The sequence below is a fragment of the Carcharhinus amblyrhynchos genome, chromosome 2 (genome assembly GCF_965287045.1).
Source record: "Carcharhinus amblyrhynchos chromosome 2, sCarAmb.v2.hapA, whole genome shotgun sequence".
Taxonomy (NCBI): Eukaryota; Metazoa; Chordata; class Chondrichthyes; order Carcharhiniformes; family Carcharhinidae; genus Carcharhinus; species Carcharhinus amblyrhynchos.
The window spans coordinates 108,136,702-108,162,991 of record NC_137325.1 but is presented as its reverse complement, the minus strand read 5'-3'; the positions used below and the strand labels follow the sequence as shown (position 1 = coordinate 108,162,991).

General features: G+C 42.4%; 1 protein-coding gene across 1 annotated transcript in view; it reads left to right on the top strand.

The window, feature by feature from the left end:
• cubn (cubilin (intrinsic factor-cobalamin receptor)) overlaps positions 1-26,290 on the top strand; it is a 327,704-nt gene that overhangs the window by 250,693 nt on the left and 50,721 nt on the right. The window contains exons 56-57 of the mRNA XM_080214655.1: positions 2,343-2,469; positions 4,639-4,856. Of these exons, the coding sequence (XP_080070781.1) occupies positions 2,343-2,469; positions 4,639-4,856 (345 nt within the window). The remainder of the gene's footprint in view (positions 1-2,342; positions 2,470-4,638; positions 4,857-26,290) is intronic.

Here is a 26,290-nt window from a genome sequence, read left to right as displayed (position 1 = left end):
AGGAACCATCTTAGCCCCATAGGAACAGTAAAATAGCTTGCCAATTTTACAATTAAAGCAGAATTTACAATAACCATCCAAGAATAGTACATTTTCTGTACCATGTTGACACATTGTGCAGCATGTTTTTAATGTGAAGGGCTGTTAACTGGATTAGTAAATTTGCTGACAACACCAAAGTTGGAGGAGTTATAGACAGTGAGGATGGATGTTACAGTTTGCAGAGATGGGCCGAGAGGTGGCAAATGGAGTTTAATACGGAAAAGTGTGAGGTGATTCACTTTGGTAAGAGTAACAGGAGTACAGAATATAGGGCTAATGGAAGGACTCTTAGTAGTGTTGACGAGCAGAGAGATCTCAGGGTACATGTGCATAGCTCCCTGAAAGTTGGCACCCAGGTTGATAAGGTTGTTAAGAAGGCGTACGGTGTGTTAGCTTTTATTAGTAGAGGGATTGAATTTCAGAGCCGTGAGGTCATGATACAACTGTACAAAACTCTGGTGCGGCTGCACTTGGAGTATTGCGTACCGTTCTGGTCACCGCATTATAAGAAGGATGTGGAGGCGTTGGAAAGGGTGCAGAGGAGGTTTACCACGATGTTGCCTGGTATGGTGGGAAGGTCTTATGAGGAAAGGCTGAGGGACTTGAGGTTATTTTCATTAAAGAGAAGAAGGTTACGAGGTGACCTAATTGAGGCATACAAGACGATCAAAGGATTGGATAGGGTGGACAGTGAGAGCCTTTTTCCTCAGATGGTGATGGCTAACACAAGGGGACATAGCTATAAATTAAGGGGTGGTAGTTAGAGAACGGATGTCAGAGATAGGTTCTTTACTCAGAGGGTAGTAAGGGCGTGGAATGCCCTGCCTGCAGCAGTTGTGGACTCGCCAACTTTAAGGGCGTTCAAATGGTCAGTGGATAGGCATATGGATAACATTGGAATAGTTTAAGTTAGAGGGTCATTAGATTGGTTCCACTGGTCAGCGCAACATCGAGGGCCGAAGGGCCTGTACTGCGCTGTAATGTTCTATGTTCTAACAATTATCTTCACCAGATTTAATGAAACTCACAACAATTGACACAGAGCTGGCTTTCGGTATAAATACACAAGCTGTTCAAAAGATAAAGCTAAATCCATAACTGCAAAGCGTTCTTGATGGAATAAAATGTCAATATTTTCTGTAAAGAAGGTGATGTGCAGCACTGAAAGAATCTGTTATTGTTCCTTAACAGTAGTGAATCACTTTTCCGGTCAGGTTTGTACCATTTTGCCAAATTGCAAAGATTAAGATGTAGGCTTCAGATGCCCATTTAGCGAAAATGAAAATTCTGGTGTTGCTGCAATAACCTTGACAAGATTTCTAAAATAAATTCCATGCTAGGGCTGAGTCATTTTGATATCAATTTGGATGGTTCCTCCTTTGTCAGCGACAGCCGGCCATTTGAGTGGACAAGTGACCTATTCTAAATTCATAAGCCATATGAGCCTTGATTTCTCTTTGATTACCATTCAGTATTCATTTGTGTGATGAGGTGGGGAACCTGCATAGGTTAAGAAATTGGCTACGTATGGCCCATTTGAACCTCCATCCAATTATGAATGGATGCATTAAATTGTCATAGTAATTCACTCAATAGCTCTCTAGCCATTTTCTGGGGAAAGGGGAGAAGCACTTTTAAGAAACTAAATGCGTAAGTTATGAAGCAGATCTGTCTTTCAGGACCTGGGCAGCTCAGTCAGTGGTGGTGACACTGAACCACTCTTGGTGATGAACATTATGCAAATTACACTAAAGCCTGAAAATAGTTATCACATTTGCTGATTGGAAGACAGGGAGTCCAGGGCATGCAGCAGCCTTCTTTAACCAGATCAGTGGATTCAACTCCTGGACGTCAGATAGGCAGAAGTACCAATTTACCACATTCTGACAATAGTTGTACCTTTTCCTCTTTTGCCTCCCAATCCTTAATAAAAGGAAAAAATCCACTTTGGGATCTCTTCAGATACAAAAGATAATGCAAGCATTAAAACAAACACCCTACATTTCAATATTTCTACATATTATGAAAAGCACAATAACATACTCAGTATTCACAACGGTGTGCTATTCGTGCTTGGTCAGTTCAGTTTTAACTCTCTTGTGTGTTTATCCTGATTACAATGAAGTGTTTGTGTTATAACTTGTTTGTAAATATTGATTTAGCTATACTTTAATTGCTTTTTCAGCAAACGTAATAATCTATAGCATCAATTTAATAACGGAAATGTCTTAAATGCTGTAAATTATTTCATAAATAAGAGAGACTAGTTGCTCATTGCAATTGTGGCTCTTTATTTTAAGCCTGTGGAGGTACATTCCATGGACCATCTGGCAGTATCGCCAGCCTGTCCTCTGCAAGCAGTGTATACAACAACGTCAATTGTGCATACCACATCATTGTTGGGGAGAACAGGATTGTTAAATTGAAGTAAGTAAAGAAACATTCTTCTCTGTATTATTTTAAAAAGAAATCTCACCCTTTGGTAGGAGTATAGTTTCATGGCCACCAGTCTGATACTTGGCTGACATGACTAACATCCACATGTAACAATCAATAAATGTTTATCTGCTCAATCAGAGAATATGAACACAGTGGGATATTATTTGAGCCCAATCCTTTTCTCATCTAATATTCATACATTTTTAGCAAGCATTCCACTACATGATAGGGCATTTAAGGGGCTTTTAGATAAGCTGATGTATAAGCAAGGAGCAGAGGGATATGGACTAAGGGCAGACAGAAGGAATTAGTTCAGTTTCGCGTCATGTTCGGCACAACCTCATGGGCTAGAGAGCCTGTTCCTCTGCTGTAATGTTCTATGATCTATGTTCTATGTACAAATTCTTTCGGAACAAGAACCCTTTCAGATTTCCCTTTCCTAGCCTAAGGCCAGTTGTGGGATTCCTGTCGCTGTTTCAACTGAGATCAATTAATTTATCACTGACCTGGCTTTTTGGCTTTCTGGCTCAGCAAATTATCGGATGAAGTTGGTAGGCAAATAATTCTCATTTACTGAAGCTTTCAATTTCTGCACAGGGGAGTGTAGAGAGTATTAATGCACTTTGTGAGGTTAACCAGTCCTGTCTGGAATACAGTAAATATTGCCTATTATATTTGCCTATTCAGCTGTCACTGCATTTCAAAATAACGAAATGTATGCTTGCTTAACAAGTCAACTCAATAAATAACTGAGCTACCTGGTTAAATCAACTGGCTAATGATATAAGTGGCACATAAAATGTGAGTATGCAAGATGAGAGTTCATGAAGTTGGGGGTAAGGTGGATAGAGGATTGGTTAATGGACAGGGAACACAGAGTAGGAACAAATGGGACATTTTCATGTTGAAAGGTTGTGACTAGTGGAATGTTGCAAGGATCATTGCTCAGCTATTTACAATTAAATCAATGACTTAGATGAAGAGACAGAGAGATTACAAAGCTAACTGGGAAATTTAAGCTGCATATAAGATACAAATAGGCTGAAATGAGATGTAGACATGTTAAATGTGTGGGCAACAAAATGGTCAATGGAATATAATGTGAGAAACACTTTGATCGTAAAAATAGAAAAGCGGAATATTTCTTAAAAGGAGTGAAACTTGCCAATGTTGATGTCAGAGACTAGGGTATACTCATACAAGGAACCCCAGAAGTTAGCACGCAGGTACAGCAAGCAATAAGGAAAGCAAATGTCACATTGACCTTTATTGCAAGGGGATTGGAGTACAACAATAAGATGTCACATAGCATTGGAGAGACCACACTTGGAATACTCTGGAGTTCTGCGATTGGGGCTTTGTGCAAAGGGAAGGATGTGACTAATTGGACATTGTATCATAGAACCTACCATAGACATGATTCACTGAATGGCCTGCTTCTCTGCTGTATCATCCTATGACTCTGTGAAATAGCCTGAACTGTTGCCCAGAGATGTAACAATGTACTACAAAAAATGCAAATCTTTCTTTATCAATATGAATTTTCTTAATTATAAAATACTGATTAATAAAAAAACAGCTTGGCTGATTTTATAAATAAGAGTTTCAAGTTATGTGGATGGACTCGCAGAATTAAATGTTAGTTCAGAAGCCAGTTATATTACTGATAATACTATGCACATGGTTCACAATATCTGAGTATTTTTCTGTATTATTCAGGCTGAGGCACAGAGTTATTTAACATGAATAGATCTATACTTCAGTATCCCATAGAATAATAAATGGAGAAAGCTAGCACGAGGGGGCATGGCTTTAAATTAAGGGGGGGTAGTTATAGGACAGATGTCAGGGGTAGGTTCTTTACCCAGAGGGTGGTGAGGGATTGGAATGCCCTGCCTGCTGCGGTTGTAAATGCGCCTAGTTTGGGGGCGTTTAAGAGATCCATGGATAGGTTTATGGATGAAAAGGGATTGGTTTAGGTTAGAGGGTCATTGTTTTTTTAACTGGTCGGCGCAACATCGTGGGCCGAAGGGCCTGTTCTGCGCTGTAATGTTCTATGTTCTAAATGTGAGAAAAGCATTTTAACCAAAATATCCATTAAATAGAAATCATAACTGTTATATGAGATTGCATTTAAAAAGTTATTTTCTTCCTTAGATTCAATGAATTCGACATTGAGACTTCATCATCGTGCACCTCTACCTATGTGGCTGTCTATGATGGCTTAAACACGCTGGCACCACTCTTAGGTCAATTCTGTGGCTCAAAAATTCCAGCAGTTCTGAGGAGTACCGGTAGCTCTATGTTCCTCGTGTTTAAAATAAACAGCTTTTATACTTATGGAGGATGGAGGGCTTCATACACAGAGACATTAGGTAAGTGAGAAGTAAAATTTGAGAAATTAATTAAATAAAAACTGAATCTTGCAACCTTAATTGATTACCCCTCTTCCAGAATTTTAGGGCAAATTCTACAATATGCTTGCAATATATTTGAAGAGATTGATTTTAATTGTTCTAGGCTAAAAACACTCAAATAACTTAGGGATTTTATGACTTGCACATCCCAAAACCGTAAAATCCCACCCGTGATCAACCGACCTTTCCATGGTCCGCCCCTCACTCACTCTGATTCCCGTGGTGGGCGGGGAGTTAAAATTCTGACCTATATCTGTAGAGGATACAACCATTCCCAGAGTAGAAGTTTTTAAAGCTTCACCTTAAAGGTTGAATATCAATATTGGGAGTCTAATGTCATGGACAATGAGCCAATGGTAAAAGGAAGAATAGGCACCACATCAATTATTGCCATGAAAATAGAAAGATGCTTTGACCTGTATAAAATATTGACGTGCAGTAATGTTTATATTTCTGAAATCTGTATGGTATATAGCACTGTTCCTGCCATGTTCAGTACATAGGACATTGCAAATGGAAACTGTATGTTTGTTAAGTGACAGCTTTCCACTAGGTGAGAATCATAGGATACAAAAGTGATTAGAAATCACGCAGATTGTGTACTGAATGTGCATTTATCAATAGTCTGAAGGACAGTTTAAAGAGTACAAGGCTACCAGACTGCAGTTCAGTGCTTGGAGCATTTGACGTTTCCTTACAAAGAAGACATTTAAAAATCGTAATAAATTTAGGATGAATAATGTTTGTACAAAAGCTGGAAAGTAATCTGTAGGTTGTGTCATTGCACAGCGATTAGAAGTCAAAGAAACACTCATCAAAAAATGATGCCTATCCCCCTCTACAAAAGAGATGGGTATTGACTTCGCCTTCGATAATCTTAATAATAACTACATTAATGCTTTCTATGAAATTACTACTTCCACAGTCTATCTGCAGTAATTGAAACCTCATGTGAAAACTCAATGGGGTTGTTTTTGACTTCCAAAAGATGAGAAAGCTAAGAGGTTATTTTATTAAGGCATTTAAAATAAAAAAGGGAATTGATAAGGTAGTTAGAGGATTGCTATTCCCTTCAGTAGAGGACATAATCTTATAATTCAAAAGATCACTTAAGCTCCAGTATGATGGGCAGGAAATGCATGCTTGTTATGAACCATAAGTCTCTCACCCATCGTATTCATAAAGGGCAAAAGAGTGCCTGAAACAGATTTTAGGTCCTTGATATATGAAAATAAGTGGCCTATTGCCTATTTAAGGCCCTCACAACTAGGTTGATTTGCCCTGAGGAGGTTAGTGTCTGTGCTGGCTGCAATCAGGAAGACCAGATCTCCATGCCACCTAACAAACAGTCATCACAGGGAATCAGGTATACAGCATCCTTGGCTTTATTGATGAGAACATACAGCACAGAAGCAAGAAAGTTTTGTTAAACTTGTATAAAGCTCTGGTTTGGTCTCAGCAAGAGTAACGCACCCAAGATTTGGCACCACATTTTAAGAAAGATATGAAGACATCAGAGAGAGTGCAGGAAAGGTTTACAACAATGGTTCCAGGAAAGTGGAACTTCATTATTCCTGAAGAAAAGAGACATGCTATAAAACTTTTTGCCTTTCATTTATCAGGACAGATTCACAAGAATATCAAGTGAAAGGGAGCAACAATTTATACAAAAGAAAAACTTGGAGAATGGCCATTCCTGGTTCATTCCTCATAACAATGCCTTGAAATATTAGAGTTGACCTGCCTGGCTTGAATTTAAACAATGCATCTACTATCTCAGCAGCCACTTCTTTTAATACAATAGGAAGCAGGCCATCAAGTAAATCCTGAATCATGGCCCACTCAGTTCTCCCACCGCATGAATTGTATCCGTCGAAAAGGAGAGCAGGACTTCCACCATTTTTAAAGGTCTGTGGAATCCGGCACAAAGTCTCATTTCAGCTAGTGGTAGTTTGACTATGGTTGATTGAAGTTGTGGAGAGCAAAATGGATTAAGATTTACAAGCATTGCTGCTTCAATTAAGAACAAAAGAACATAAGAAATAGGAGCAGGAGTAGGCCATCTAGCCCTTCGAGCCTGCCCCGCCATTCAATAAGATCATGGCTGATCTGTCGTGGCTCAGTTCCACTTTCCCGCTTTCTCCCCATAACCCTTAATTCCCTTGTCTGTCAAAAACCTATCTACCCGTGACTTAAATATATTTAGCAAGGTAGCCTCCACCACTTCAACGGGCAGAGAATTCCAGAGATTCACCACCCTTTGAGTGAAGAAGTTCCTCCTCAACTCCGATCTAAACTGCCCCCCCCCCCTTATCTTGAGGCTGTGCCCTCTAGTCCTGCTATCCTTTCTAAGCGGGAAGAATCTCTCTACCTCTACCTATCCATCCCTTTCATTATCTTATACGTCTCTATAAGATCACCCCTCATCCTTCTAGACTCCAACGAGTACAGACCCAGACTATTTAATCTCTCTTCATAGTCCAACCCCCTCATCTCCAGGGTTCAATTCTTCAATCATTTCCTATGGGGGATTCTGATACTGATTAAAGCTACACAAAGTTTTTGCTCGGCACTTTTCAGCATTTAATTGATTTGCCATTTTTAAAGGGAATGAACTGGAAGAGCTTACAGTGTCTGCTGTCTGGATTCAAAGTACGCAATGGTAGCAATGGTAGTGTTTTATGGCTTAATCGGTTAATAGGGGTTGGAGGCACTTTATAGGGCACAAAATGCTCCTGTGATCTGAAAATGTTGACAAAGTGAATCTTCTGGCATAGAAGTGCTAGGCACATTATAATTTTGGCCTTGATTTACTGTACTGATGGATAGCTTGAATGTTGTTGCTGCCAACATTTTTGATCTTGCTCTATCTATCTTAAGAAACTTGCCAAATTCTATAATAATATTTATAATAGTAATATTTTCTTAAAATTCTCACGGGATGTGCACCTCACTACTACATTTTCACTGATGCAGCTAATGCATCCTAAGCATTTCTCATTCCATTAATAAATAACACTGATGGTTAAGCAAAATATTGCCATCATTTAATGGCTTTCACTCCCATATTTTTCACTTCTTGAGTTCCTCTACTTAGCCCTTTCAGCTTACAGACAGTGACTCATGCTGAAGTACCATTAAATGGAAGTCAGTACCTTTCTGGTCATCTTCATGAATCAGCCCAGATAGTGAATTTATTTTAATTCATTTACAGGATGCGTGCATCGCTGGCTAGGCTAGTAATTATTGCTCATCCCTAGTTGTCCACGAGAAGGTGATGGTGAGCTGCCTTCTTGAACTGCTGCAGTCCCTGAAGTGTAGGTAGACCCCAAGGTGCTGTTCAGAAGAGAATTCCAGAATTTTGACCCAGCGCCAATAAAGGAATAGTGATATATTTCCACGTCAGGATGTTGAGTGACTTGGATGGGAACCTCCAAGTGTTGGTGTTCCCAGGTATCTGCTACTCTTGACTTTCTAGATGATAGTGGTTGTGGGTTTGGATGCTGCTGCCCAAGCTGTCCTGTACTTTGGGTGCACCTACACCTCGGGGATTGCAACTGTTCAAGAAGGCAGCTCACCACCACCTTCTTAAGAACAACTAGGGTGGCACAGTGGTTAGCACTGCTGCCTCACAGCATCAGGGACCCGGGTTGAATTATGGCCTCAGTGAATTGTCTGAGTGAAGTTTGCACATTTTCCCCATGTCTGTGTGGGTTTTCTCTGGGCACTCCAGTTTCCTCCCACACCGCAAAGATGTGTGGGTTAGGTTGATAGATCATGCTAAATTTCCCCTTAGGTAAATTATCAGAGTAAATATATGGGGTTACTGGCATTGGGACTGGGTGGGATTGTTATCAGTGCCGGCTCGATGGGTCAAATGGCCTCTTTCCGCAATGTAGCGATTCTATGATTCTATAATTTTAATGTGTGTTCCTGCAGTGCATCTTGTCGATTTGTACACATGGTTGTCACTGCTTGTAAGTGGTGGAGGGATTGAATGTTTGTGAAAGTGGTGCCAATCAAGTGGGCTGTATTATCTTGGATGGTGTCAATCTTCATGAATATTGTTGGAGCTGCACGTGTTTCCTGACTGGTGCTTTGTAGATAGTGGACAGGATTGGGGGTTCAGGAGGTGAGTTACTTACTGCACGATTCCTAGTCTCCTGCCTGCTTTGCTAGCCACAATATATATCACAGTATATGTATATATATGTGGGTCGGCTAGTTTACGTTCTGATCAATGGTAACACGTTGGTAGTGAGGATGGAAATACCATTGAATGTCAAGAACAATGGCTAGATCCTCTCATATTGGAGATGGTCATTGCCTGGTGCTTATGTGGTACACCCAAGCCTGGATATTGTCCAGTTCTTGCTGTATTTGGAAATATTTCACACTGTGCCTTATAATCATGCTTTTATCAGCAAGGCAGATGAACGAACTCCAACATCCTCACCAAAGTCACTTCCTCAGTGTTGCTGAAAAGAGAGCCATGTTGTTGAAGCTGGTCTGCCTTTTCAGCAATATTCACATTCTTCTGCATTGCAACCACGATCATTCAAAATCCACTCGGCTGCACTGGACACCCCATCGGCCTGCCAAATAATTGACTTCTGAAATGGATCCCCTTTTAAGGGTGACACTCGATCTCAAGGACAGAGCGAATGTTTTAAGGACATTCTAAGGACTTCACTGAAAAGGGGACAAATTGACATTGCTGCATGGGAGGAGGTTTCCACAAACTGTGCTTTGTGGCACCGTCTCATTGAACATGGATATAATAATTCTAGGAGATACCTGTAAGGAACAGCGCTTTATTGCACAAAATAAAGTAAAGCAAAACACAAGCCTGTAGTGGACACAAACTGATCCTAACCAGGACAATGCAATAACGGCCCCATTCAGGGATCTGCTTTGAAAAAGGCTCAGTTTATGAGTTCCACTTGGTTCGTTAGTTACCAATCTCCAGGGAGCTCGTATTCAACGTGTCCTGTAGGGAGGTCAATCAGTGATTCCCCATGCAAGTCCTGGGGGTTATCACACCCCACCCTAGCTGAGGTCAAGGGCTCTCTCTCACTCTTTGGGTGCCAGGGCCATCTTCGTCTTTTGGCCTGTGGCCTTTTTGCTATTTAATAATCCAGCTGATCAGGTGAAGCATAGCAGATCGTTGAGTGGCTCTCTTTAGATGATCATCAAAGTATCATTGGAGCTGGTTCTTCCTCAATGATGACCTCTGCCTGGGATTCCATTGTTTCTGTTTCCATTTCTGAGTTGGAAATCTCATATGCTGTTTCTGAGCCTCCTGAGTTGCTTTGAATTTCCTCAGTGTACTTGAGGGCCCAAATTGCATACTCGCTGAGCTGGCTTCTTCCGTCAACAGCTCCCGATGGCATAGGTGGTCTATATGTTTCTTTACGATCTTGTCCCCAACCTTTATTCTGTGGAACACTGGCCCTGTTCAAGAAAAAACATCTCGATGTCCATGGGGTGCTGCCTCCAAAATTTCACACTTGGACTGTGTCTCCTAATGAAAATACTCTACCAGCTATTAATTCATCATAGCCCATTTTTAGGGCCTCTTGCTTTTCTTCAACTCTTCCATTTAAGTTTGGGCAGATAAGGCTTAGCCTGGTCCATAGGTGAGTGCCTATCTGTTACTCAGCCAAGGCTAAATCTGTCATTATGTGTAGCATCATCCTGTAATTAAAAAGAAAATGTGCTAATTTTGTGTCTACAGACTCCTTGGTCTGTTTTATCATTCTCTTTTTAAAAACTTGTCCTGCTTGTTCCACTAATCTGTTTGATGATGGATGGGAATAGACTGTGCAGACATGTTGGACTCCATTTGTTTACATAAATGTCCTAAATTCCCTACTGGAGTTTCATTGTCCATTACCAAAACATCTGGAATTCCATGAATACTAAAAAAATTGCCTAAATTCCTTTATCATGTTCTGTGATGTTGTGGATGTCATCAGGTGCACCTCCACCCATTTAGAGTGGGCATCGATTAATATCAGAAACATTGAGCCCATAAATGGACCTGCAAAATCCACATGTATCCGAACCTACCCTTCAGGCCCACCTCCTGTTCACGCCCGAAATCCGGATCTGGTGAGATCACAATAAGTGAGAAACAGGGCGCGAATCCCATTTTATTGTCTCTCGCACAACCTTACTTGTTCGCCCCATCCATTACCAGGCGCTGGTAAGGTCAGCCCCACTTAGTGCCCATGTTTAAAACTGGCTTCTACTGGCCAATACATGATGACATCAGTCATTTGCATTCATATTAATTAACTGATTAAAGCACCTAAAGAGCTCCCTTTATTTTAGCCAGAAATAACTGTGCTTACTTATCTGTGATATTGCATGAGTGATGTACCTTTGAAAAACTGATGCATGTTGTTACAAATATATTTATATAAAATATAGAGTTAACAAAATAACATTTCATGCACAATAAACTCTGAATCTATTTATGTTTGTTAGGATTTTGGGCTGTTTAACTGGTAGTGAAATTACATAACACTTAGATTGATGGAGGTCAACAGATGGAGTCACCTAGTGCCAGCTTTGAGGTGAGGCTCATGATAACACAAGAACATAAGGGATAGGAGCAGGAGTAAACCATACAGCCCATGGGGCATGCTCCACTATTCAAAATGATGAGGGCTGATCCTGGGCTTCAACTCCATTTTCCCACCCACCCTCTATATCCTTTCATTCCCTGAGACCAGAAAATCTATCAATCGCAGTTTCTTACTGAAACTTCACTTTTCTCATGAGGGTTTCCAATCCCTATTTTTGAAGATCTTGCCTTGGAACTCTTTCCAAAGGTCGCACGTGCTCAGGCAGACTTAACAATGGCTCACCTCACGTAGTTTACATCTCGCCTTCCAAGATTCCTTCCCCCTGGATTTCCATTCAAGCATCACCTTCCAAACACAATTTCATATCTTTGGCCATGCCAAGCAGAACACCATTGCATCACTAGCCTGCGGCATGGAGTCACCAACCTTCAGCTGCCTTCTCAGATCTTCAGGGCTTCTCTTAAGCCCTCAGCTCACTTCAGCTCTTTCCTTAACTTGGAACCATATTTCTCTGCTCCTTTCTTTTAGCTTAACTTAATGGGCATTTTCCTGATCCCTGTTTTTGTCCCTTACCTGGGATTTCTTTCTGGAAACTATCCCTAGTTTGGGACCTTCTCGCTACTCCCCCCTACCCCACACCGCATCCCCCCACCCCCGCCCCACCCCACCCCAGCCCCTGTGTCCTACTCCTTGAGACAGCTATAAGGCCATAAGACACTCAGCCCTTTATTCCACCATTCAATCATGGTTGATTTTTTTTCATCCCCATTTTCCTGCCTTTTCCCCATAATCTCTGATCCTCTTATCAATCAAGAACCTATTATCTCTGTCTCAAGGGCACTCAATGACCTGGCTCCACAGCCTTTTGCAGCAAAGAATTCCACAAATTCACCACTTTCTGGCTGAAGAAATTCCTCCTCATCTCGGTTTTAAAGAATTGTCCCTTTAGCCTGAGGTTGTGCCCTCTGGTTCTAGTTTTTCCTACTAGTGGAAACATCTTCTCCACATCCATTCTATCCAGGCCTTACAGTATCCTGGAAGTTTCAATAAGATCCCCCCCTCATCCTTCTAAACCCTGAGTACAGACCCAGAGTCCTCAGCTGTTCCTCATACGTCAAGTTCTTCATTCCAGGGATCATTCTTGTGAATCTCCTCTGGACCCTTTCTAAGGCCAGTATGTCTTTCCTTAGATATCCAAAACTGTTCACAGTACTCCAAAGGGGTCTGACCAGAGTCTTATACAGCGTCAGAAGTACATCCCTGCTCTTGTATTCTAGCCCTCTCGACCTGAATGCTAACATCGATTTGCCTTCCTAATTGCTGATTGAACCTGCACATTAACCTTAAGAGAATCTTGTACAATGACTCCCAAATCATTTTGTGTTTCTGATTTCCTAAGCAGTTTCCCATTTAGAAAATAGTCTATGCCTCCATTCCTCCTTTCAAGGTGCATAACCTCACACTTTTCCACATTGTATTCCATTTGCCCCTTCTCTGCCCACCCTCCTAACCTGACTAAATCTTTCTGCAGCCTCCCTGCTTCCTCAATAGTACCTGTCCCTCTAAATAACCTTTGTATTATCCGCAAACTTAGCAACAGTGTCTTCAGTTCCTTTTTCCAAATTGTTAATTGTTTGAGAAAAGTTGTGGTCCCAGCACTGACCCCTGAGGCACACCACTAGTCACTGCCTTCATCCTGAGAAAGACTCCTTTATCCTCTCTCTGCCTTCTGCTAGTCAGCCAATCCTCTATCTTACCCTTCAGCATGGGCTTTTAACTTATTTAATAGTCTCTTATGTGGCACCTTGTCAGAGATCTTCTGGAAATCCAGATAAATCCTGTCCACTGTTCTCCTTTATCTAACTTCCTTGTTACTTCCTCAAGGAACTCTAACAGATTTATCAGACATGACCTCCCCTTGACAAAGCCGTGCTGACTCAGTCTTAATTTTTCATGCATTTCCGAATATTCTGCGATTTCATCTTTAGTAATGGACTCTAAAATCTTGCCAATGACCGAAGTCAGGCTAGCCAGTCTGTAATTTCCCATCTGCTGCCTCCCTACTTGATAATGGTGTTCCACTTCTTGTCACCTGACTTGCTTTTCATACTATTTGTTCTTCCTTGCTTCTGCACTGGTGCACAAGACCAGACCCAGTCTAAAGAAGGTAAAATAAATGAACCATGCATGTATGCCTATTTCCTGGCTGATGAATGCACTAAAGGCCTGAGGCTGATCAGGAACTGGAGTTCCTGACTTTTGATTAAGGCAAATATTTCAGTTTCATCACATAGTGATCAACTTCCCTGTGAGTAAATAGATACAGCTTATAGCTCTACTCCAATGCAAATATATTTTCTTAAATGTGAAGGTTAAAACAGCACCCACTCCAGAGGTGGTCCCACCAAAACCCTGTGCAACCCTAGCAAGATTTCTTTATTCCTGTAGTCCAGTCTCCTTGCTATTTAGGCCTATATGCCATTTGCCATCCTAATTCCTTACCATACCTACATGATAACCTTCTGTGTTCCTTGCGTGAGCGCACAGAAGCCACTTTAAACGTCAAAATTTACATGTTTCTCACCTTTTAAAAATATTCAACTTTTCTGTTCTTTAACAGTCTGCTTTAAATGGTTTCTCTGTTAATGAGAGAGCCATAAACAGCCTGTGGTGTGCAACAGATGCTTTGCAACAAGTGACATACTCTTGCAAAATATGTTTATGTAGTTTAACATGCAGAGCTATCAATAACACATATTAAATCTTTTATAACAAGCCTGTATTAAAAGTCCACTTTCCAATGACTGGAATCGATAATTTTATCTTGAAATCCATTTTTATTTATTCACATTGAATAATGTGGAGGTGACACAGTGGTTAGCACTGCTGTCTCGCAGTGCAAAGGACCCGGGTTCAATTTCGGCCTCAGGTTACTGCTTATGTGGAGTTTGCACATTCTCCCCGTCTCTATGTAGGTTTCCTTCAGGTGCTCTGGTTTCCTCTCAGTTCAAAGATGTGTGAGTCAGGTTGATTGGCCATACTAAACTGCCCATCAGCATCAGCAGGATTGGCAGGGTAAATATGTGGGGTAATGGGGTTAGGCCCAGGTGGGATTGTTGTTGGCACAGGCTCAGTGGGCCAAATGCCCTCCTGCACTGTAGGGATTCTATGAAATACACCAAACAGCTTTCTATTTGTTGGAGTACACTTTTCCTTTTCCTTAATGTAAGGTTTTCATTGAATTCAACATTCTCATAGTGCGACAACTTTATATCAGTTGTTAGATATAATGAACAAATTGCATTCACACGAACTTGCCTGTTATATAGTCAGTGCTATTTACTTGGCTTTTTAACTGCTTAATGTATTGTCAACTTCTACTGTAATCCCATTATATCATCTGCCAAAACAGGAGGATGTAAGTCACATGATCAATAGATTGAAGGTTGTTCTCTGTTCAATAATAATAATATGAATTGAGGTAGCTATCATGGCAAGTGAGAATACCCATCGCGATTCAATGGCTAGTCAAATTGGAGATAGTTACAATCAGGCAGTCACTTGTCTGCTGATCCTGGTGGTTCTTTGCCACATCCTAATCATAACCTATTATTGTGAGCAAAGATATGGTGGGATCCTTTTTCAAATATGCAGATCAGATCCCAATTATTTAATTAGGGCTGCAATTTTTTTTCTACATTCATTCTTGGCATTTGAACATCACTGACAAGGCCAGTATGCATTGCCCTTGAGAAGGTAGTGATGAGCTACCTTCTTGAACTGCTGTAGTCCACCCAGTGTAGTACACCCACTGTTAGGAAGATAGTTCTGACACCTGGACCCAGCGACAGTGAAGGGACAATGATCGGATGCGCATGAGATGCAGATCTGGATGTGTTAGGTGATGCAGAAGGACAGGATCATAAACGAATACATCAGGAGGTCTGTGAAAATTGTGGAAGCAGTGAAGAAAATAGCAAAGAAGCGATTTAAATGGCATGGTTGTGTGCTATGGAGAGGGGGAGAAGACAAGTGTGGGACCTAGTGGTAGGGGATGGGGATATGGCTAAGGTCTTGAATAACTTTTTTGTTTCTGTCTTCATGGAGGAGGACGTGAATAATTTGCCGGGTGTTAGCGATGGAAAGGTGGTAGGACTGGAGGGTCTTAATGACATTACTGTTACTAGAGAGGTGGTGCGTGACAGACTGGAGGGGCTGATTGTGGACAAGTCCCCAGGACCGGATGGAATGCATCCGAGGGTTCTGAAAGAAATGGCGGAGGTTATAGTGGATGCCTTGGTGGTTATTTTCCAGACGTCGCTGGATTCCGGGAAAGTGCCGGAAGATTGGAAAACGGCTAATGTTACGCCGTTGTTTAAGAAGGGTGCCAGGCAAAAGGCGGGGAACTATAGGCCAGTTAGTTTAACGTCTGTGGTAGGTAAAATGTTAGAATCAGTCATTAAGGAGGAAATTGCGAGGCATCTTGAAGGGAATTGCTTGATAGGGCAGACGCAACACGGTTTCATTAAAGGGAAGTCGTGTCTGACAAATTTACTGGAGTTCTATGAGGATGTGTCTAGGGCGGTGGATAGAGGAGAGCCGGTGGATGTGGTCTTTCTGGATTTTCAGAAGGCGTTTGATAAGGTACCTCACAAGAGGTTACTGCAGAAGGTCAGAGGACATGGAGTTGGGGGTAGGGTGTTAGCGTGGATAGAGGATTGGTTGTCAAATAGGAGGCAGAGAGTGGGGGTCAATGGGTGCTATTCGGATTGGCGGTTGGTGACTAGTGGGGTGCCCCAGGGGTCGGTGCTGGGGCCTCAGCTATTTACCATTTATATAGATGATATGGAGGAGGGAACCGAGTGTAGGGTGTCGAAATTTGCTGATGACACCAAGATTGGGGGAAAGGCAAATTGTGCGGAGGGTGTGGAGAGTCTGCAGAAGGATCTAGATAGGCTGGGTGAATGGGCCAGGAAATGGCAAATGGAATTTAATGTTGGCAAGTGTGAGGTGGTACACTTTGGTAGGAATAATGGTAGGAAGGACTATTACTTACGTGGCAAAAAACTGCAGCAGGCGACGGTGCAGAGGGACCTCGGGGTCCTTGTGCATGAGTCGCAAAAACCCAGCCTGCAGGTGCAGCAGGTGGTCAGGAAGGCGAATGGGATGCTGGCCTTCATAGCGAGGGGGATTGAATATAAAAGTAGGGAGGTCTTGCTGCAGCTGTATAGGGCATTGGTGAGGCCGCAGCTGGAGTACTGTGTGCAGTTTTGGGCGCCGCACCTGCGCAAGGATATTTTGGCCTTGGAGGGAGTGCAGAGGAGGTTTACTAGGCTGATACCGGAGTTGAGGGGGTTGAGCTATGAGGAGAGGCTGAATAAACTAGGCTTGTACTCGTTAGAGTTTAGAAGAATGAGGGGAGATCTCATTGAGACATATAAGATGATGAATGGGATGGATAGGATAGAGGTGGAGAGACTCTTCCCGCTCAAAAAAGACAGTAGGACTAGGGGGCACAGCCTTAAGATAAAGGGGGGGCGGTTTAGAACGGAGTTGAGGAGGAACTTCTTCACTCAAAGGGTGGTGAATCTCTGGAATTCTCTGCCCGTTGAAGTGGTGGAGGCTGCCTCGCTAAATATTTTTAAGAAGCGGGTTGATGGGTTTTTGATAAGAGAGGGGATTAAGGGTTATGGGGAGAGGGCGGGAAAGTGGAACTGAGCCACGACAGATCAGCCATGATCTTATTGAATGGCGGGGCAGGCTCGAAGGGCTAGATGGCCTACTCCTGCTCCTATTTCTTATGTTCTTATGTTCTTATGAATGGTGGAGATGGGACTGCCAGGAAGAAGAACAGGAAAGCAGAAGACCAGATGTAAGGATGTGGTGGTGAGACATTTAAATGCTGTAGGACAAGGAATGAGTGACTGATAGGAGTGAACTGAAAAGAATTGAAAAAAGTGATCAACCAACATAAGGTAATTTTTTTATGCAGAAGGTGGTGAATGCCTGGAACTTGTTGCTGAGGCAGGTATGGAAGCAGATACAATAGTGACTTTTAAGGGGCATCTTGACAAATACATGAATAGGATGGGAATAGAGGGATATGGTTCTCAGAAGAGTAAGGGGTGTTAGTTCAGTTGGGTAGCATGGTCGGTGCAGTCTTGGAGGGCCGAAGGGCCTGTTCCTGTGATGTAATTTTCTTTTTTTTTGTCTTTGTTCAAATAAAGCTAAAGAAAACCCAAAGATGTTTATCAACATTGAGGTGACCCCAAGTAAAGTGGAAGAATCTGTAAGAGGAATAAGGAGAAATAATGATTTTTTTCCAGGTCAGGATAGTATGTGACTTGGAGTGGAGCTTGCAAGTGGAAGTATTCCCTTGTGGCTCCTGCTCTTGTCCTTCTAGATGGTATAGCTCATGGATTTTGAAGGGCCTGTTGAAGCAAGTACAGTATGCACTGCTGTCACTGTGCATTAATGGATGGAATGATGTTTAAAATGGTGGATGGAGCGTCAATCAAGCTGACTGCTTTGTCTTGGATGGTGTCAGATTTCTTGAGTGTTGTTGGAGCTGCACTCATCAGGCAAGTGGACAGTATTGCGTCACATTCCTGAATTGTGCCTTGGACAGATGGTGGACAGACTTTGGGAAATCAGAAAATGAATTACTTGCCATAGGATTCCCAGTCTCTGACCTGCTGTTGTAGTATTTATATGACCAGTCCAGTTAAGTTTCTAGACAATGATAATCCCACAGAATGTTGATGATGTTGATTTAGTGATGGTAACGTCATTGATTGTCAAGGACAGATGGTTAAATTCTGTCTTGTTGGGAAAGGTCATTATCTGGCACTAGTGTGATGCCAATGGTGGACTGATTGGGCAGGCAGGAGGACAATGGTAATATCCCTATCAGGGCATATATTGAGAAAGTGAATCACGAACCAGAACAGGCCCAATAAATAAGTAACTTAGAAATAATAGTTAGCCAATCAACCATCAGGCCCATTCTGCATTAAGTGATATTATGGTTTATCTGTATTTTAACTCCATCTAGTTGCCTTGGTTCCTTATCCATTTATACCCTTATCCATCAAGTATTATTGCTCACAGATTTAAAGTAAGTTACCATCCATTGCTTTTCATTGGAGAGTGCCATAATGCTACCATACCTTTCTTGCCTAAATGTCTCATTCTGGGTTTATAAGTATGACATATTTAATTTAATGTTCAGCAGAAGAATTCCTCCAGACTTTACAGTGAAGCCTTGGCCCTCTCTTTCCACAGCCACCCACCCTGCTTTCCCTAGTCTTGGCCAGAGCATATTATTCTAATGGTAGCCAGGCATTACTGCTGCAGAATCTCTCCACTGTATGGTCTTTAGAAGCCAAAATGAAATATCTGGAATAAAAAAAGAAATCGAGGCAATTTGTAATAATGCAATAATACAAAATCAATAATTCTTTTAACAAATTTTGAGTGTTGGCAACTTTGCAAAGACATTTGCTTAATATTTAATTAATTCAGCTTTTAACAAATGATATATAAAGCATCCAAACTTAATGGCTTCAGAAATTTTGTGCAAGTATACACTGTGCTTAAAGTAGCGCTTTATTTGCTACTATTTGATAGTATAATCTTTAGATCATTTGGCATTCAACAGCTCAAATTATTTGTTCATTGGCAGTACTAGTTCATTTTCAAATTGTTGCACAAGTATATTACCCTTTTACTGTGACCCACAATAAAATCCAAAAACATTCATCTTCACCATTTTTTGTTATCAGAAGAATGAAAATGCTTTGGCAGAACAAATGAATAATTAGTCAGTCAATCAATTACATTTGTAAATTTCAGCAGAACTGTACCATCACTGGAGATTTCACAATAGGTCACATCAGCACATGCATTCCTTGGCTGGACAGTCTTATATCCATAAAGAATAAACCTTGAAATATTTACATTGTCATTTGATATCATTATCATCATGTGTGCTCTGTCTGAAAACAGGCCTTTGGCTCATAGTTGTCTCCATATTTCTCTATACTGTGGTCAGCCTTTTCATTTCCCAATATTTTAATTTTCTAATATCTTCCTTCAATTTTTGCAGTCATCCAACATTAATATTCTCTTCCTTCCTCCTCTTTTCCCCTGTAATCTTCATTCTATTATGTCACTTGTAGTCTGTTCCCTCTTAAGATTGACCCTACCTACTCTTTCCGCCTTTTCCTAATTACATTCAGCAAACATCTTTGTTCATTCTCTTTCCATAATATTTCACCATTTGCTACTTCTTCTGTCCAGCAGCTCCTTTCTATTGTGCTCCAAATCCAAGTTTCAAAACTAGTTAGCAAGTTGCTGCCCTCTTCATGTAAGGTCCAAATCTTACATCAAAACAACACTCCAAATCAAGCTTTTTAAAAGTTGCTTCTTGAGTTGTTTGTTCAATTTTCTAAGTAGCAACTGTTCTCATTTGCAAAATACAGCCTTTCCCATCACTATCCTCATTCTTAGTTCTTTGCTGCACCTTCCAGCTGCAGATATTATGCTTCCTAAATACACAAACTCTTGCAACACTTTTAGTACTTTCCCTTCTCTGGATCTTCCTTGTACTGAAAGAATTAGATCACTTGGAATATCTTCACACAGCTTAAATGTTGATGTTGTGTCCCTTTCCGTGTTTTTAGTTGATTCTGAAAATATTTTCTATTCCAGCTGCTTTTCCAGTTTGCATCTGATTCATTGCTCGTCTTTCTCACTCCCTAACATTTCTGCGTCAATGAAATCAACGTCAACATTATTCTCTTCCAGTGCAATCACTTTGGATCTTTCATTTTTTGTACATAACTCTTCAATTGCTCCATCCATATTTTTCTTATTTAATCAGAGTTTGTTAATTAAACACCCTCCTTACTCTCTCCTGCTGTTGTCTTCAATCCTCTAAACTGAATGTCACCAAACTTGTTTGTTTTTATATACATAATATCCACCCTTTGGCCCAGAACACCTGGTCAGGGATGATATTGGGGCAGTTGCCACTGACTGTGAAGATACTGGAGCAATTGCCACTGACTGTGAAGATACTGGGGCAATGGCCACTGACTGTGAAGATACTGGGGCAATTGCCACTGACTGTGAAGATACTGGGGCAATTGCCACTGACTGTGAAGATACTGGGGCAATTGCCACTGACTGTGAAGATACTGGGGCAATTGCCACTGACTGTGAAGATACTGGGGTAATTGCCACTGACTGTGAAGATACTGGGGCAATTGCCACTGACTGTGAAGATACTGGGGCAATTGCCACTGACTGTGAAGATACTGGGGTAATTGCCACTGACTGTGAAGATACTGGGGTAATTGCCACTGACTGTGAAGATACTGGGGCAATTGCCACTGACTGTGAAGATACTGGGGTAATTGCCACTGACTGTGAAGATACTGGGGTAATTGCCACTGACTGTGAAGATACTGGAGCAATTGCCACTGACTGTGAAGATACTGGGGCAATTGCCACTGACTGTGAAGGTACTGGAGCAATTGCCACTGACTGTGAAGATACTGGGGCAATTGCCACTGACTGTGAAGATACTGGGGCAATTGCCACTGACTGTGAAGATACTGGAGCAATTGCCACTGACTGTGAAGATACTGGGGCAATTGCCACTGACTGTGAAGATACTGGGGCAATTGCCACTGACTGTGAAGGTACTGGAGCAATTGCCACTGACTGTGAAGATACTGGAGCAATTGCCACTGACTGTGAAGATACTGGGGTAATTGCCACTGACTGTGAAGATACTGGGGCAATTGCCACTGACTGTGAAGATACTGGGGCAATTGCCACTGACTGTGAAGATACTGGAGCAATTGCCACTGACTGTGAAGATACTGGGGTAATTGCCACTGACTGTGAAGGTACTGGAGCAATTGCCACTGACTGTGAAGATACTGGGGCAATTGCCACTGACTGTGAAGATACTGGGGTAATTGCCACTGACTGTGAAGATACTGGGGCAATTGCCACTGACTGTGAAGATACTGGGGCAATTGCCACTGACTGTGAAGATACTGGGGCAATTGCCACTGACTGTGAAGATACTGGGGCAATTGCCACTGACTGTTAGGATACTGGGGCAATTGCCACTGACTGTGAAGATACTGGGGCAATTGCCACTGACTGTGAAGATACTGGGGCAATTGCCACTGACTGTGAGGATACTGGGGCAATTGCCACTGACTGTGAAGATACTGGAGCAATTGCCACTGACGGTGAAGATACTGGGGCAATTGCCACTGACTGTGAGGATACTGGGGCAATTGCCACTGACTGTGAAGATACTGGGGCAATTGCCACTGACTATGTAGATAATGGAGCAATTGCTGCTGTCCCTAAAGATGCTGGGGCAAATGCCGCTGACTACAAAGATACACGGGGATACTGCAACTGTGAATGTTGCTGTGCCCTGACCTTTTTGAGTCTTTCAGTTGGGATGTCCGGTTGCAGCTGTAATCCTTCAGGTCAGCCATCCACAGCGAACACTAGCAAAAAGAATCTGCACAGATGACACAGCCCCTTTCAACTGATGTGTTCAGATGAGTGTTTAAAGATCTCAGATGTTTTTCAGTAGATGTGTGTGTGTGTGTGGGTGGATGGATGGTGTGTGAGTGCATGATTCAGTGGGCATGTGAATGGGTGAGTCACTCAGTGAGTGGGTGAGTTAATGGGTGGGTGCATCAATGAATGAGCAGGTGGGTGGGTGAGGGAGTGGAGGAATGGCTGAACCGGTCAATGTGTCAGTGGATGGGCGGGTGCGTGGTTGAGAGGGTGGGCATGTGAGTGAGTCAATGGGCGAGAGGGTCTGTGGGTTGGTCAATGGGTGGGAGGATGAGTGGGTGGTGGGTAGTCAGTGGGGTGAGACATTGGGTCAGTGTGAAAAGGCGTCAGTTTGTGAAGGGGTGTTTAAGGGTGTGGAAGAGCGATATATGTGTGGGTGGTGTGTTGAGTTATGCTGTTAAACACTGAGTTATGTCAGAAAATGAACCAGAAATTAAATGCACAGCTTCCCTTCTTGGACAATTACATTGCATGTGTGTACAGTAAGAAGTCTCACAACACCACGTTACAGTCCAACAAGTTTATCTGGAATCACTCATCCACTCACCTGCTGAAGGAGCAGCGCTCCGAAAGCTTGTGATTCCAAATAATCCAGTTGGACTTTAACCTGGTGTTGTGAGACTTCTTACTGAGCCCACCCCAGTCCAATACCAGCATCTCCATATCATTCTATATATTTGAGCTAGGACTTTCAATGACTCCTAAAGTACAACAGCAGGAGTGGCTTCACTGTTAACTGCTGCTGTCATTGAAAGCTCTGGCACATTTACTTATCAGGGGAATGGCCAGAGGACTTCATAGTAAGAAGTCTCACAACAACCAGGATAAAGTCCAACAGCTTTATTTGATAGTAAACCCACAAGCTTTCGGGGTTTGCCCCTTCGTCAGGTGAGTGGAGAGTTCTGGTCTCTGACAGAGCATATAACAGCATACACAGTTTACAGATTACTGATTAGAATGCAAGTCTTTACAGTTAACCTGCTATTCAACTCTCAAAGATGCAGACAATGTGAGTGGATAGAGCATTAGGTTAAAGAGATGTTGGACTTTAACCTGGTGTTGTGAGACTTCTTACTGTGTTTACCCTAGTCCAATGCCGGCATTTCCACATCAGAGGACTTCACACAGACAGTCATGAGCACCCTGCGAGTAAAGACAAAGACATATCAATGTTCTGATTGTCCATGCATCATTTGGAATAACATACAGAAATGGTAAATTTAAGGTCAGTGTGACAGCAACCACTGGGCAATAGACTGTCGACTTTTCGCACACAGATGTTTCTATTTACATGAGTTTTCGAATCATTAAATGCTCCCTCAGACAGTGGGTGGCCTGTGGAATCTCATTCATAGTTGTTAGGAATTCCTTGTGGTGCAATGTGTATTTAAAGATCTGCAGCTCCAAGTTAGAAGGCAGATTCTTGGCTGAGGAGGAAGCTAGACTACTCGGAGTCAATTGGAACATTCCATATTCCTTAATGCAGCATTTATTGTTGCAGCCCTTCAGTTGCTTTTCCAAGAAGTAGAGGAAAATGCTATCCTCTTTGACAATCCAGAGCAACCTGACTGGAGAACAGTTGTAAGAAGTACCTGGCAAAAAATAGCTGACCAGGCAAAAACACATAGCACTCCGTGCCAAACTCTGGCAACCAGCAACACAATTACATCTACACAAGTGGATTTAAATAATGAGCTTCAGGAACTCACATTAGTTGAGTCATTGTGTACATGATCAGAAGCAAACAGCGGTTGCAGTGAATATACTAAGACAACTTGGTTCCTCCTTCAGTTGCACTGGCTAGGGAATCCTATCTTTTCTTCCTAACCTCTCACAGTCTTGAACCCAACACCACACCCCCACATTGCCCTTGATCTGCCAAAACCTTCCCTGCCCAAGATCCTGCACTTGTCGGTCCTGTGGATTTCCGGGCAGCCTTGAACCTCTTATTGTAGTCCCAATAGTGGCCACTAATGACTTTTTGGCACTGCATGTCTAATGGAGCTGCCGATCAATCTGATTGGCTTGAGTTTTGAGTCAGCAGGACTTACTCCCAGTGGGGGCCAGAAGTCCCATTTGGACTTTGTTTAGCCCGCTCACAGCACATTGTAACTGTGTGTTTTCGCTGTTCCTTTTCAGTCCTCAAACTCTGCCCACAGGCTTAAGCAATCAAGTACAATTACATAGATCAGAGACCAGATCAACACAATCAAACGCAGATCAATCAAAGCATTGAACATGACAACTGGTATTTCAGAATGTGCAGGGCATACTATTCTTTTTAGCTTATAAGAAGTTCAAAACATTGGAAACTTTATATTATTATTTATTCTTTCATGGGATTTGGATGTGTCTGGCAAAGCCTAATTGCTCTTGAACTCAGAGGGAATTTAAGAGTTAATCACATTTGTCAGCTTTTTCTGGGCAATCAGCACAACCTGCCACATTTCTGTTGCCAAGACAGCAGATATTGCAGGACTTATACTGTCTTCACAGTAGTAACGCATCACGGTGTTAATGAGTTTTGCATCTTAAGCAGACTTTCATCTTCCCATCTGATTTTAGTGGGAAACTATAGGAGGGCTTGACTTGGTGCTCTTGATATTAGAGCAGATTAAAATGTCTTGAGTTGGGAGAGGCACAGGAGAGATTGCTGTTTCTCGGATTTTAACCCATCTCATGATTAGTCCAAGCCTGTAGAGGGGGCAGAAGTGTTAAAATTCAGACCTATTGCCTACTCCCTGGGAAATGTGCATTGATGTGTATCATATGATATTAGTCTTCAAATGTGCACACTGGTGAAAGCAAAGAAATTTTTGTGTATAATGTAGCACATGTAGGCCATTGATGAATAGCTGGGATTTGGGAAATTATGAGAAACGTAGTTGCTGCTCAGTTAAAAAGAAAATAAAGTGGTTGGTGACAATGAAAAATCTATCAGAACATAGAACATAGAAAAACTACAGCACAACCAGGACCTTCGGCCCACAAGTTGTGCCGATCTTATCGCTACCTACTAAGCTTACCTATAATAATATATATGAGGATGTGTCTAGGGCGGTGGATAGAGGAGAGCCGGTGGATGTGGTCTTTCTGGATTTTCAGAAGGCATTTGACAAAGTACCTCACAAGAGGTTATTGCAGAAGGTCGAGGGACATGGAGTTGGGGGTAGGGTGTTAGCGTGGATAGAGGATTGGTTGTCAAATAGGAGGCAGGGAGTGGGGGTCAACGGGTGCTATTCGGATTGGCGGATGGTGACTAGTAGAGTGCCCCAGGGGTCGGTGCTGGGGCCTCAGCTTTTTACCATTTATATAGATGATCTGGAGGAAGGAACCGAGTGTAGGGTGTCGAAATTTGCTGATGACACCAAGATTGGTGGAACGGCAAATTGTGTGGAGGGTGTGGAGAGTCTACAGAAGGATCTAGATAGGCTGGGTGAATGGGCCAGGAAATGGCAAATGGAATTTAATGTTGGCAAGTGCGAGGTGGTCCACTTTGGTAGGAATAATGGTAGGAAGGACTATTACTTACGGGGCGAAAAACTGCAGCAGGCGACGGTGCAGAGGGACCTCGGGGTCCTTGTGCATGAGTCGCAAAGACCCAGCTTGCAGGTGCAGCAGGTGGTCAGGAAGGCGAATGGGATGCTGGCCTTCATAGCGAAGGGGATTGAATATAAAAGTAGGGAGGTCTTGCTGCAGCTGTATAGGGCATTGGTGAGGCCGCAGCTGGAGTACTGTGTGCAGTTTTGGGCGCCGCACCTGCGCAAAGATATTTTGGCCTTGGAGGGAGTGCAGAGGAGGTTTACTAGGCTGATACCGGAGTTGAGGGGGTTGAGCTATGAGGAGAGGCTGAATAAACTAGGCTTGTACTCGTTAGAGTTTAGAAGAATGAGGGGAGATCTCATTGAGACGTATAAGATGATGAATGGGATGGACTGGATAGAAGTGGAAAGACTCTTCCCGCTCAAAAAAGACAGTAGGACTAGGGGGCACAGCCTCAAGATAAAAGGGGGGCGGTTTAGAACGGAGTTGAGGAGGAACTTCTTCACTCAAAGGGTGGTGAATCTCTGGAACTCTCTGACCGTTGAAGTGGTGGAGGCTGCCTCGCTAAATATTTTTAAGACGCGGGTTGATGGGTTTTTGATAAGAGAGGGGATTAAGGGTTATGGGGAGAGGGCGGGA